This window comes from Otolemur garnettii, unplaced genomic scaffold, assembly GCF_000181295.1.
Source record: "Otolemur garnettii isolate 467f Iridium unplaced genomic scaffold, OtoGar3 scaffold00047, whole genome shotgun sequence".
In the NCBI taxonomy this organism is placed as follows: Eukaryota; Metazoa; Chordata; class Mammalia; order Primates; family Galagidae; genus Otolemur; species Otolemur garnettii.
Genome location: NW_003852442.1, coordinates 10,647,771 through 10,663,143, shown reverse-complemented (window position 1 = coordinate 10,663,143; position 15,373 = coordinate 10,647,771). Strand labels below are relative to the sequence as shown.

At 38.3% G+C, this 15,373-nt stretch overlaps 1 protein-coding gene across 1 annotated transcript in view; it reads left to right on the top strand.

Annotated features, from left to right (window-relative positions):
• PHLPP2 (PH domain and leucine rich repeat protein phosphatase 2) overlaps positions 1-15,373 on the top strand; it is a 64,363-nt gene that overhangs the window by 3,566 nt on the left and 45,424 nt on the right. Inside the window, exon 2 of the mRNA XM_012806120.2 lies at positions 4,215-4,489. Coding sequence (XP_012661574.2) covers positions 4,215-4,489 — 275 coding nt within the window. The remainder of the gene's footprint in view (positions 1-4,214; positions 4,490-15,373) is intronic.

Here is a 15,373-nt window from a genome sequence, read left to right as displayed (position 1 = left end):
GGCTTTTTAAACAGTCAGTTTCAGAAAAATTTCAATGAACTGAAATATTCCTCTCCCACTCCTTTGGAAATATTTCATACCACATATATTGCCAGAGATGAGCCTGTGTTGTTTTAAAGTTTCAAATGTAGAAACATATCTATAGGAGTATTTCACATTTTAATAGAGATAAATATGGAGAGCTACTTTACCAGACTCTTTTTACCATGTGTATCTTAGTTATGATATGTGAGTGTTTGGTAGTTTACCACCTTTGAACTGACCATAGCCCTCATGGAGTATCTTTATTTTTAGAGAGTGGAACCGAAACAGTGGATACTTGATTCATGGCTTAATCTGAAGGCTTTTGCTTTCTAGAAGGACCTTTAAATCTTAAATATGCTCTCTATATGTGTAGTTGTTTGATGTGGGAGGTGACTATAGTGTTTCCTTTTAGATAAATTGGTAATGACTGTTTTTTATGTAAGAGTAAGGGAGAATATAAAGTTTTCTCTATCTTGAAATTCCAGCAGAATGGTGATTTTAAAGGCTGAAAGCAGCTCAGAGGACAGTGTCATCAGCAGTACTAGCTGCTAAGAAGGCCTTCTACAAGTTATGTGATGTGTTAGGCAGTGGAGCAAGACATTCTTGAGCAAAAGGAAACACTAGGTAATTTCAGTAGTGGCTAATAATAGCTAAACAGTCCATTTAGATTGTTGCTATGAGGCTTAGTACCCAGGCCTTTTAAATGCCATTGATCAGGTTTAAGAGAATGATATCTTCTAAAGTTCTAATTCAACAGTTTATTTTCATAGGGTGGAGTATATCAGATAGACAAGAGATAGATCCTTTAAAGTAAATGGTGACAAGAACATATATATACACCCACACACACACACATACACGTATTTTTTGGGACAGCACTGAGCCAACATATATGTTTTGATAATACAAAGTTTCTTAAAGAAATTTATAATCTTAAGGGAAATGTATGTGTACTAAATGTGACTGTTAAAAATTCTCATGGAGGAAAAATAATATATGAGCTAATCTGATACCTCCTGGCATCTTTCTTGACTTTTCTAATATTGAGAAAGTCAGTGGGCCATTATTTTGATCTCAGAAAGTAAAAAGCAGCCTTTTGGCGATGGGTGGGAGAGTATCTGTTCTTTTCTTTTCACTGAGTGCAGAATGCAGAACTTCCTTTTTTTTTTTTTTTTAAGAGAGAGAGTCTTACTTTGTCACCCTAAGTAGAGTGCTGTGCCATCACAGCTCACAGCAAACTCCAGCTCTTGGGCTTAGGTGATTCTTTTGCCTCAGCCTCCTGAGTAGCTGGGACTGGTGCCCACCACAATGCCTGGCTATTTTTCTGCAGTTTGACCAGGGCCGGGTTCGAACCTGGCACCCTCAGTATATGGGGCCGGTGCCCTACTCACTGAGCACTGTCCCAGAACTTCTTTGTATAAATATTACTGTACTGCTTAAAATGTTGTTTTCAGATGGACCAGTTAATCTTTCCCAAAGGTTAAACAAATAAGGAATACAATTATTTAGTGGTACAAATATGGTGATCCCTGTGTTCATGCAATAAGCACTTGGAAGCTCTTTAATTCTGAGGTGTTCAGCTTTGAGAAAATGAACTTGAGAAAAGAGAGACCTCATTTCCACTTGTAGCAAGAGTTATCCTACTTCTTTAAAGTTAGAATCAATAATAACCCTCATGTCCTCATGGTTTGTTTTGTTTGGAGGCAGGGTCCTGTTTAGTTGTCCAGGCTTGAGTACAGGTGGCATGATCATAGCTTACTTAACCTTGAACTCGTGGGCTTAAGTGATCCCCCTGCCTCAGCCTCTTGAGTTGAGTAGCTGGGACTATGGCCTGTACCACCACACTCTGGCTAATTTTTAAATTTTTTTGTAGAATAGGGACTCAGTATGTTGCCCAGGTTGGTCTCAAACTTGCTTCTGCCTGGGCCTTGTAATGCATAATGATTATAGGCGTGAGCCACCATCCCTGGACCCTCATGGTTTTGAATAATCAAACCTAAATCCCCAAGATGTACAGAATGATCAATTTATCTGAATTACCTTAAATTTGAACAGTGAAGCTATTCTCAGTCTTTTCTTTCCCTGTCTCTCATGGAGATACTAGGCTAACTTTTCCCTTTCTTTGCCATCTTTAGAAATTTAAGTGCTCTAATTACCCCCAGTAATTATGATAGAAAAGTAATGTTAGCTTTATTTGTAGGTGTTTCTGTTTTCCAATGAGGAATGCTAGAGAAAGTATTTCCTTTCATTTTGCAATTGATGCAAAGATGTAGGATTCTCTATAGAAATGAAGATTTTTTTTCCCACAAGTTTGTTGAACTTCTTGCCAGAGCTAATTGTGTTAAAGTACAGACTGGGAATAAATTTTTGTGATGTCAGCTAAATTCTACAAATGTCTCTGTGCCACCCAGGTGCTAAGATACTACAGGGTGTCCATAAAGTTCTTGTGCAATGTAAAAGAGCCAGCTATTTTGAACAGGAACTTTATGGCCATGCTGTATAATGGAGGCTGGGCACAGTGGCTCATACCTGTAATCCTAGCACTCTGGGAGACCAAGATGGGTGGGTCGGTTGAGCTCAGGAGTTCAGACACTAGCCTGAACAGGAGTGAGACCCTGTCTCTACTAAAAATAGAAAAAACCAGCCAAGTGTTGTGGCAAGGTACCTGTAGTCCCAGCTACTTGGGAAGCTGAGGCAAGAGGATTGCTTGAGCCCAGGAGTTTGAGGTTGCTGTGAGCTATGATGCCGTGGCCCTCTACCCAGGGTGACAGAGTGAAACTCTGTCTCCAAAAAAAAAAAAAAAATACTATAATGGGTTCTCAGTGGAGAAGAGAGGAAGAAATATCAAATAAATAAATAAAACTATTTGTCATACGTGGAGTATTAGAAATATACCCAAGGTGAAGAAGTTCTGCTGAGGAGAGAACAGAGTCATTAGTTCTCTCTAGGTAGGAAGGAGAGAATGGAGATGGGCAATATGGGCAGCTCCATAGAGAGGGTAATGCCTGAGTAGAGTTTTGAAGAATACTTGTCACGTGAAGAAGATGGAGAAGGACGTTTCAGACAAGTCTCAGAATTGTGGAATAGTTGGTGTTGTGGGGAGCTACAAGTAGTTGGATGTGACTGAGACACAGAGTGGGAATGAAGCTGGAGAGATAGGTCAGTGGAAATGTTTTTTATTGAACAGAAATAGCCCATCATAAAAATAGATCAAGCAAATGGTGATCTTTAGAAACTTGTTATATTGGCTATAGCAATTGTTTTTGCTTTGAGATAATTTGACTTCATAATATATGAACTTCACATACCTAAGTTAACAGATGGAACAGTCATTTTTTGAAACATGACAGGAATGGAAAGAATATTTGTGCAGTATCATCTTGATACTGAACTTGTGTATTTGGGATATTAGGCAGAAGTTTAGGACCTGAGGGAAACATGCAAATTTGCATAAAGAGACATGCACAAAAATTTATTGCAGCATTGTTTCCAGTGGTAAAAAATTGGAAACAAATGAAATGCCATCAATAGGAGAATGAATAAAGTGCAGTGGGTTCATATAATGGGCCATTATTCAGGTGAACAAATTTGGTGTATTAACATAGATATATCTCTAAGCCAATGTTAATCCAAATAAAATTGCAAACATAAGTATGTTGAAGTTTAGATAAAATTTTAAATTAGGTGAGACAATATTATGTATAGTTTATAGATACGTACATATATGGAAAACGCATTCAAAATACATAGAAAAATTCTGAATAGTGTGCTTTTTTTCTGGGGAGAGAGGAAAGGGATGGGTTTGTGGTGGGGTGCCACAAAGATTCAGCTGTGCATGTAGGAATAAATTGTTAAATACTCTTTTTAGGAGTAATGATCTGAACTAAATGTGGCAAAATGATAAAATTTGTGAAAATTGGGTGGTAGGTACTTAGGTATTTTGTTATTCTTGAGACTTTTCTGAAGACATAAAGGAGAGTCAGATAAGTTGATCCATGGAGACATAAAAGCTTGCAATGATAAAATTAAGTTTTTCCAGGTTAAAAATGGGCTTGATGGAGGTGAAATGCTCCCCAAGAGGAGGTGCTTCAGCAGATCGGGGTGAAAAGAGAGAGGTGGGATGAGGACCGAATAGGTCTAATTCAGTCAGATGTTCCAGCTAATGATTTCTTTTTCTTGATATTCTTTAGAGAAATATGAAACGCAATGGAAGCAGAAATTGTTTGAATAGGAGGAGTAGGTTTGGTTCTCGAGAAAGAGACTGGCTGCGAGAAGATGTGAAGAGAGGCTGTGTTTACCTTTATGGAGCAGACACTACCACTGCCACTCCAACCACCACCTCCTCTTCTTCCTCCTCCTCTGACTTGCATCTTGTCCTTTGCACAGTAGAGACACCAGCATCAGAAATATGTGCTGGAGAAGGCAGAGAAAGTCTTTATTTACAGCTCCACGGAGACCTGGTCAGGTGAGGTCTGAGTTTTACCACTTGAATTCTACTGCAGTATAAGTAATACGTGTTTCTGGTTAGAAGTGAACTTTAGGATTTTAATTGTGCTGGATCTCCTGTTGATTATGGAGTCATTAGGCTTGAAAAAAGATTTGTCTTTGAAATGTTGACTTTGAAAACTCTTGGCAAAGGAATATTTGAGAGTTCTTTCATTGTGAATATACCACAGGTCAGATATTTAAATGAGATTCTTTTCTTTCCATCATTCCCCACTACCCAGACCTTTTCTTTTCCTTTTTTAAAATTTCAGATTAATATAAGGGTATAAATGATTAGGTTTGTGTTTGTTAGGTAAAGTCCAGGTTGTAGGTGAACCTTTCACCCAGGCAGTGTGCCATATACGCCTACATTGCACCTGTTAGGTGAGAACTTACCTTCTCCCCCCTGCTTAATTTAATTGTGTTTTTCTCTTACGTGGGTGTCTAATTGTTCATTTAATGGTTTTGTACTAGTATTGAGTACATCGGATACTTGATTTTCCATTTTTGTGATACTTAGGATGTTCTCCAAATCCATCCAGGTACATACAAAGGCTGTAAAGTCTCTATCTTTGTAGCTGAATTACCCAGACCTTTTCATGAAGACAGTTGTTATTATCAGTTTCTTAGGCATCCTAGGGATATTCTGTGCAATTGTAAGCATATAAGCTTTTAAAATACATTTTAAAAAGCATTTTTAAAGTAATGGTGCAGTATGCCACACATTGTTGACTTAGTAGTATCTTGGGGATCTTTTCATGTTTATGTAGTTCTCATTTAATGGCTGTAGTCGTATTCCATTTTATGAGTCTATCGTAATTGTAGGTAGTCTATAAATGAGCAATCAAGTTGTTACCAGATTTGTAGCACTACAAGTAGTAGTGCAAGTAGTGCTACAGTGAATATCCTTGTACCTTTGATGTCTTTCATATGTGGGCGTCTATCTACATGATAAACTTATAGAAGTGGAATTTGCTGGATCAAAGGATATAAGCATTTATAATTTTGATAGATATTATAAGATTTCTCTTTATAGAAGTTATATTTTCATTAAAAATATAAAAGTAGGGCTGCATGTGGTAACTCACACCTATAAACCCAATACTTTGTGAGGCCGAGGGAGAAGATCACTTGAGTCCAGGAGTTCCAGACCAACCTGGGCAACATAGTAAGACCTCATCTCTACAAAAAGTTAAAAGATTGCTGGGCATGGTGCACACCTGTAGTCTTAGCATACTAAGAAGGCCTAGGTGGGAGGATTGCTTGAGCCCAGGAATTCAAGGCTGCAGTAAGTTTTTATTTGTTTGTTTGTTTTTGAGACAGAGTCTCACTATGTCACCCTAGGTAGAGTGCCATGGTGTCACAGCTTACAGCAACCTCCCACTCTTGGGCTCAAGCGATTCTCTTGCCTCAGCCTCCCAAGTAGCTGGCACTACAGGCGCCCAGCACAATGCCCAGCTATTTTTTGGTTGGAGTTGTTGCAGTTGTCATTGTTGTTTAGCAGGCCTGGGCTGGGCTCAAACATGTCTGCCTCAGTGTATGTGGCTGGCACCCTACTCACTGAGCTACGGGCACTGAGCCTGCTTAGTAAGTTACGATTGTACCAGTGAATTCCACTCTGGGTGATAGACTGAGACCCTGTCTCTAAAAAGAGAAAAAAAGAAATGTATGTGTGTTTATATATATGTGTATGTACGTATAAAGTATGTTTACTTCCTCACTTTCTCTAAAACATGTTAGCATTAAATTTTATATATAAATATAGACATAGATGCACGTGTGAGCTTCTACTTGTTTGCAAACAGAAATGACTGTTGATAGTTGTTAAATTAGAGAATCTTGAGATCAGCATTCTAAGGACAAATCTTTTCTAAGTTTTGTTGACTTAGGGTTTTGCAAATCTGGTATGAATTTTATTTTGTTGTTTTAATTCTCATTTCTCTTAATGGCTATAAGTTGACCATATTTTTTCTAAGTTTAAAAGCTATTTGTGTCTTGAAAATTTTTTATATAAACATGAAAGAAAATTCCTATAGTAGCCTTATAGTATGCATATGAACTCTGTTTTCTTCATTTGTTTGTTTTTGATATTTTTTTCATATGAACTCTTTGAGCTTTACTCGTTCTTTGAATTAGATGTCAAATAGGAACACTTTGAATTTCTGACCAATCCTCATTTTCGGTAATAAAGAAATATCTTAAAACAGAATTTAAAGCTTTGGATTTCATACTGTAGGGAGTGAGAAAGGAAGCTTCCACTTACACCTTAAAGTGTGGTAATAATAGTAACACCTTTTGCTAAGCTAAAACTTGATGTCATTTTGGAAGTGGAAACTCAGGTCTCCTATATCTTCCTTTTAGGATCTGGATTAATTCCTGAAAAAGCAGATGATCATTTGAATGTTTTCTTTGTTCACCAGTTAACTACATTTCCTAAATCCATTTGTGAAACGAAAGGATCAGACTGGGTGATCCTTAGGCTTTTCTAAATCTTAACACTGATTCTGATCTAATTTTATCAGGCGGAAAGCCTTGACCTAGATTGTAGCTGGTAGTGATTGAGTTCACTTATTTAAGCATCTGACTTACTCATTTGGATAGTAATGTTTATGTTTACAAAGATAACAGAAATGTGGAGAAAACCCCACTGGAATTGGCTTGTTACTATTAGTTGTGTAATTAGTAAGTGGCATAGTTTATTTACTTATGTGAATCTACACTGTACTTGAAGTGAGGAAGTTGTCTCTTTTTAGTCCTGTAGCTGTGATCATTTGTAATGAAGTAGCTCTTTAATGAAATAATTGATTAGAAAATAGTGAAAACACAAACTGTGGTTTGAAAGGATGAATATCCTAGCACTGAGAGGCCAAGGCAGGGGAGGATCACTGGAGGTTGAAAGTTCAAGATCAGCCAGGAGAAAGACCTGGTCTCTACCAAAAATAGAAAAAATTAGCCAGGGGGGGGTGGCGCTGTGAATCAAGGAGTAGGGCCCCAGCCCTGTATACCCAGAGTGGTAGATTCAAACTGGCCCTGGCCAAAAACTGCAAAAAAAAAAATAATAATTTAGCCAGGCATTGTGTCCACGCACCTGTAGTTGCAGCTACTCTGGAGGCTAAGGCAGGAAGATGGCTTGAGACCAGGAGTTTGAGGTTGCTGTGAGCTACGAGGAAGCCACTTGCACTGGGCAACAGAGTGAGATTCCATATAAAAAACAAAAACACAAACCCCCCTCAAACCTGAATCTCTTATCCAGTTAGGGATGGTGGTGACAGCTTCTGCTAACAGAAGTAAAACATTAAGTGCTTTCTTGTGCTGGTCAGTGTGCTTAGTGCTTTATGCATATTTTCTCTTTAAGTTTCATGGTAACTCCAAGGGAGGTAATTTTCATTCTTTTCAGATGAGGAAAACTGAGGCTTGGAAAGAAATTCAGTAACCTACTGAAGGTCAGGCAGAGACTGCCAGATAGCTGGAATGTCTGACTCATTCAAGATAGATGATGGACTTTGATCTGCATAATGGCCCTCTTTGAGAGGGACTGGCACCGCAGTGTCCTTTACTGAGTTTAACTGTTTAGTTGTGCTTCTTTCAAGATCTTTTTCAGATCAAGATCTTACTCAGCTGTCAGTTGCTTAAGTTCAGTCTTAAATTATCTACTGAGAGGAGTAGGTGCTTTCCTTGTAATACCCCTTGGTAAGATATGTGACAATGTAAGGCATTATTGTTTGGCTGTTCACTGAGGAAATACAGGAAAATGAAAAGGTATAAAGAGGAATAATAATAGTTAATGCTTATGCTTTATGTAGATTACCTCATTTAAGCTTGACAACAATCCTGTGAGGTAAATACTGTCCCCATTTTATAGATGAGAAAAATTAGGTTTCAGGGGGTTAAGCCTGTTAAACATTTCACCTAAGAGCAGTCAGCTCATAAGTGTAAGAGGTGGAGTTTGAAGCCTGGCGTACCAGATACCATCCTCCTAACCTAAATATCAATAGTAACATCTTTTCTTTTAGATCTTTTTCAGTCACATGTACTGTTTAATAATTATATTTTTGAGTTCATATCGTATATTCAGCTTTATAGTCTGCTTGCTTCACTTAATGGTTTATTTTAATTTTATCACGCCATTAAAAATTCTTTAGATACTAGTTTTAATAGCTATAGAACAGTCCACTTTGTGGATATACTATAAGTTGACACTGTGTGGGTTCAAATCCTGGATCTGACAGTTGCTATGCAAGTTTCATAAAGTACCTCAGTTCACTGATCTGTAAAATGGAGGGTGATGAGATTTACGTTGGTGAGTTCTGAGAGTTAATTATACATGTTATGAAGACTAAATTAATACTTATAAAGTAGTGCTTCTTGAACTGTCTAACTGGGGAGGTTGTTAAAGTACAAATTCCAATTCAGTAGATCAAGGGTGGGGCCCGAGATTGTGTCTTTCTGTTAAGCTTCTGACTGATGTGCTATTTGTCAAGTTGCAAGAAAAATAAAGTACTTAATAAGAACTCAGTAAATGTTGCCTCTTTGGGTTGTTTCAGATCAGCAGCTCTTAGAAGCGGTGTTGTGTTGACTCAGCCATTGCCCATGAATCTTTTCACTGGTGACTGCCCTAGGCTAAGTCCTAGAAATGGGATTACTGCAACTAAAATTACACCATGTTGCTTCCTTCTCTCTTTACTTTTTTTTAGTCATGGTCTTGTCTCTTGAGTGTAACTCAAGGATTACTAATTTGTAGAATTTTAGCACTTGAAGGAACCTTAGATGAGATCATTTACTAGTGAAACTAAGTCTCCCCAGCTCAACACCTCCCCATCTTTCCATTTGGAAATACATGTGAGGGCAGGCTATTTGGGCTGTCACAACTGCTGGGAATAGTTACCAGCATTTAAAAGGCAAAGGCCAATGAAGCTTAATGCCTTCAGTGTGGGGGACATTTCTGTTTAGCTAAGAATTGTCCTTCCCCCCAAAGCCAGGACTTCCCCATTGGGAATCTCTGGGACCATATTACTTTGTTTCCTAAATGTGAAACTGGCCCGCAGAGTTCAGGTTGACAGCATATTCCTGCAGCTGGCTGGTAGTAGAGCTGCAGTTGACACAAGTGTCTTATCTCCCAGTCTGTTGCTCCTTACACTATAATATGTGGCCTGTCTTATTTTTAAACTGTTTAAGTGATAAATGACTCACTAGTGAAGCTTAGCGTGATCTTTGCCTACTGTCTGAAAAGTGGTGGTAACAAGATCGTATGTGATAAAATATATTGCCCTTTGGCTCATGGTCATATAGTTACTTTTAGTTTTAGTCATCAAAATGACTAAGAGGTCTAAGTATTTGGTAGTTATCTTTTAAGATTACCTGAGCACCATTAGGATGTTTATGACAGCAAATAACACCCTTGGGATTTGGAATCCTTAGTTCTAATTCTTTGTCTGTCACTGACTTGTTGGGTGACCTCTGGCAAGTCACTTAAGGTTTTGTTTACTATATTGAAGTCATGAAAGTGGATTTAAAATAGGATTTAAGGGTGGCACCTGTGGCTCAGTGAGTAGGGCGCCGGCCCCATATACCAAGGGTGGCGGGTTCAAACCTGGCCTGGGCCAAATTGTAGCCAAAAATAGCCAGGCATTGTGGTGGGCGCCTGTAGTTGCAGCTACTCGGAAGGCTGAGGCAAGAGAATCACCTAAGCCCAAGAGCTGAAGGTTGCTTTTAGCTGTGATGCCATGGCACTCTACCGAGGGTGACAAAATGAAACTCTGTCTCCAAAAAAAAAAAATTAATAAAATAAAAAATAAAATAGGATTTAAAAAACCAATTTCAGGGCACATGTTGAACTGATTACTACTGAGGTGGGGAAGAGAAGCATTTTTCATTTTGTGCTTCATATTTTTGTACCATTTTAACATTTTAAAAGAATACATTATACATTGTATAATTGTATACAATTATTTGGAAAACACTTTATTCATTCATTCATTTATTTATTTATTTACTGAGACAGCGTCTTACTCTTGTGCCCTGGGTAGAGTGGTATGGTGTCAGCATAGCGTATAGCAAACTTAGACTCCTGGGCTCAAGAGATTTTCTAGCCTCAGCCTCCTAAGTAGCGGGGACTATAGTTGTCTGCCACGATGCCTGGCTAGTTTTTCTTTTTTTTGTAGAGACAGGGTCTTGCTCTTGTTCAGGCTGGTCCTGAAGTCCTGACCTCAAGCAGTCCACCCATGTCAGCCTCCCAGCATGCTAGGATTATAGGCATGAGTCACCGTGCTTGGCCTTGAAAGGGCTTTTAAAAAATTTAAAATTTCTGAAATCAGCGTGTGTCTTACATTTGATGGTAGGTCATAGTTTAATTGGCAGTGTTTTTCTTAATGGTTATTCTGACAGCATCTGCTTTACTGCAGTATGGTTTTGACATTCACCACCAGAGTTAGTGCAGACTTCGTGTTAAAGAGCACGTCCCTAGGAAGACAGCCCTTACTTCAGACTCTAGCTGCACTTCTGACCAGTTGGCTACAAAATTGAGTTTCTGTAACCCACTCAGGTTCAGTAATTCTCCAGAAGAGTTCACACAACTCTGGAAGGCACTGCACTTACAATCACAGTTGTAGTATGAAGGAGGTAAATGAGAATAAATCAGAACCAGCCAACTGAACAGACACAATGGAAGGAGGGCTGGGAGGGTCCTGAATGCAGAGCTTCTGTGCCCTCTCCTGGTGGAATCAAGACCTGTCACCCTCCCAGCACATCCAAGTGTTCACCAACCAGGGAGCTTGACTTCAGTACAGACTTTTTATCAGGGTTTCATTACCAGGGAATGATTGATTGAATCATTGACCTGTTATCCACTATTAACTAGAATTTTTTTTTTTTTTTATTTTGAGGCAGTCTGAAGCTGTTGCCCTGGGTAGAGTGCTGTGGTGTCATAGCTCACAGCAACATCCAGTTCTTGGGCGCAAGTGATCTTCTTGCCTCAATTTTTCTATTTTTAGTAGAGACAGGGTCTCACTCTTTTTTTTTTTTTCCCCGCTTAGGCTGGTCTTGAACCTGTGAGCTCAAGCTATCCACCCACCTTCGCCTGCTAGACTTAGAATTCCTGTGAAATGAAGTGTACTTGTCTCTTATAGGTATCTTAGCTGTGGGCATTATTTAGGAGAACTAAATAGAAAGGTACTACTCTTAACTAAGAGGTATGATCTGTTTTTGATAGCATCTGTGTAAATGTCGGCTGGTTTGGAGAGAAATTACCTTATGCACATATATTTAAATTTAAGTGGACTATAATACCTCTTAGAAGCATTGAAAGCAAACCAAAACGATTACAGTAGTCTTATATGACAATAATATCATTAACCCCAGCTTTGACAATAATATTAACCACAAAATATGTGCACAAGATTAACATGAATCTACTGGATGACAATATTAAATGAACCTCATCTTTTGACAGCGTTATTACCATGAACCCCATTATGTCAACAATATGAGCATTAACCAGCAGTGAAACAACTATGACATTGGTATGACATTGGTCTTACTGTCTCCCTAAAGCAGTAGGAGTAGTTCAAATGTTGAATAAAACTTTTTTTTTTTTTTTTTGAGATAGAGCCTCATTTGGTCACCCTCAGTGGGGTGTCATGGCATCTTAGCTCACAGCAACTTCGAATAATTTGGCTCAAAAAAAAAAAAAAATTCTTGGGCTCAAGTAATTCTCTTGCTTCAGCCTCCCTAGTAGCTGTGATGACAGGCGCCAACCACAGTGCCGCGCTCTTGCTCAGGTTGGTCTCAAACTTGTGAGCTCAGGTAATCCACCTGCCTCAGCCTCCCAAGTGCTGGGATTATAGGCATGAGCCACCACACCTGGTTTGAATAAAACTTTTCTTTTGGCAGCATTACTCTCTTCTATACCAGTTTTATAATATATAATTTCTCTTTGATTTTTTTTTTTTGAAAGAGTCTCATTCTGTTGCCTGCCCTAGGTAGAATGCCATGGCATCATAGCTTACAGCAACCTCAAACTCTTGGGCTCAAGAGATCCTCCTGCCTCAGCTTCCTGAGTAGCTGGGCCTATAGGCACCTGCCAGGATGCCCAGCTATTTTTTTCTTTTTTTAGTAGAGATGAGGTCTCACTGTTGCTCAGGCTGGTCTCCAACTCCTGAACTCAAGCAATCTACCTGCCTTGGCCTTTCAGAGTGTTAGGATTACAGGCGTGAGCTGCTGCACCAGTCCTTTCCTTTGATTTGTGAGAGATTTAACAAATAGCTGATTACCAGTGTGTTAAACTTGTGGAACTTTGAAACATAAAATTGAGCTGTAAGCATATTGCAGGAGTTCCCTCCCCCATACTCTCTACTTTATTAAGCACATGAGTGTAATGAGTAAATGAAATTAGTTCCTTATTTTGCTTGTTTTTATATTTCTCGAAATATCACTTGTTTACATACTTATGTTAAATTAATGATAGGTGTTGAGGTTCTCTTGAGTTCTTTTTTTTTCTCCCACCAGAGAAAATACTTTCTTTAGGTGGAAGTGTATGGAAAGGGTTGCCAAAATCTACAGAGCCTTTGTAAGCCAGGACATTTGATTGTGCAAAATACGTCAGAATTAGAATGATTTCGTTTCTCTGTTTTCTAGAGAGAAATAGAAAAATGAAGTGAGATTTAGTCTGAAAAGGGATAATTATTTTTTGGTCCTGAATATGTCATCATTATGTGAAATTATGACATTTATTTTTCTATTTTTGAGAGAGATTTTATTGTCTTATATAACTTTATTTTTTCATGAGATAACGAATCATGCTTTCTTTTTCTTTTTTTATTGTTCGGGATTCATTAAGGGTACAAGAAACCAGGTTACACTGATTGCATTTGTTAGGTAAAGTCCCTCTTATAATCGTGTCTTGCCCCCAAAAGGTGTGGCACACACCAAGACCTCGAAATTATGACATTTAAATACATTGAACTCTAAATCCTAAAATAATGGCAGGGTTCAGGTAGAATTTTATCACATTAGGAATGTGTCTTAGATACCTCAGAGACTCTCTGAGTTCTAAAAGACCTTAAAGATTGCCTGGTCCAATTTGATTCTTGCAGTTGTCTCTTCTAAAATATCTGTGACAGATGGCTCTTTAGACCTCTGTGAGTAATTTTGAGAGGCAGTGTGTTTACTTATTGGGCATCTCTAATTATTAAGATTCTTCTTTATGATAAAATGATTATTTTTTCCTTTGGGTAGACGTCTAGTAATGGGGTTGCAGGATCAAATGGGAGGTCTCATTTGAGTTCTTTGAGGATTCTCCATACTTTCTTCCAAAGAGGTTATATTAGTTTGCAGTCCCACCAACAGTGTAAAAGTGTTCCCTTCTCTCCACATCCATTCCAGGACTTTGGCAATGAACTGTTTATTGTGCTCAACTTGTAGTCACCAAAACGTAGAAACAACCTACATGTCCAGCAATGTAGGAATGGGTTAACAAGCTGTGGTGTATGTACACCATGGAATACTATTCAGCCATTAAAAAGATGGAGACTTCCCATCTTTTCTATTAACCTGGATGGAGCTGAAACACATTCTTCTTAGTAAAGTGTCACAAGAATGAAGAAGCAAGAATCCAATGTACTCACTTCTTATATGAAGCCAATAGACGATGTAATATATAACCACATAAGAGAAAAATTCAATTCAAGGTGGGAGATGGGGGAATGAGGGAGCCTGGAGAGGGAAAGGGGAGGGAGATGGAAAGTTACAGTGTATGACCCACCTCTTGGGGCAGGCCACAGTTATAAGAAGGACTTTGCCTAACAAATGCAAACAGTGTAACCTAATTCTTTGTACCCTCTATGAACCTGAAACAAACAAACAAAAGATTCTTCTTTATATGAGGGCTGTCTGGAAAGTATCCAGCCATGTACTATGAAAAATAGAGACATACCTGGCTGCCTGCCTTCCAAAAGCCCTTGTATTTAGTCCTTTAGTCCAAATCTACCTATGCAGCTTCTGGTTGTTCCTGGTCTCATTCTTTGGAGCAATGCAGAGTGAGTCTAATCCTTCCTGACATGTGAAGATGCAGCTCTTTCTTGGTCTCCTTGTCTTCAAGTTAATCCTCCTTTAATCACCTTCATGTTATAGTATGTGGTCAGTTGACCTCGCCAGGATACAGTTTATTAGGAGGCCCTCTTAAAATACATCTTTTTCAGAAGAATTCTACCATCGTACTGGGAAAATGTCTTAACATTATCAAAGACCTTTGGGAATTTTGATCTTTTCTGGCTATGGATTAATCATAACTACTATTTTTGTTCTGGAAGTTTATTTTCTATTTCTTTTAAATTCAATCTTTAATCATCTTTATAGTTTTTTTGTTCTTTGGTCCTTCCCCATGTAAGTAGTTTATTCTGAGTTTGTTTCATAGTTTCTAGAAGTTATAAGACTGAACTCAGCAGTCAGAAGGGTCCAGGTAGCTGTTTATTTTTTGCATATCAGTGTGGTTACTTTTCCTAAGTTATCATTTTGACATAGTTGTGACATAGTTGTTTCCCATTTCATGATATTTTTTTACTTAAAAATCTTATTGCTAAGAGCATTTTATAGTTCTTCAGCCACAAAACACAGACATTCTTCATTTCTTTTTGCCATAATGGGAAGTGTATCTCATTCATTTCTTCTAAATAAAACGATTCTTAAGTTTTCTTTTCTTTTTTTTTTTTTTTTTTGAGACAGAGCCTTAGTCACCCTGGGTGGAGTGTCATGGCATCATAATTCATAGTAACCTAAAACTCTTGGGCTAGAGCAGTTATCTTGCCTCAGCCTCCCGAGTAGCTGGGACTATAGGTGGGTACTAGGCCTAGCTAATTTTCTATTTGTTGTA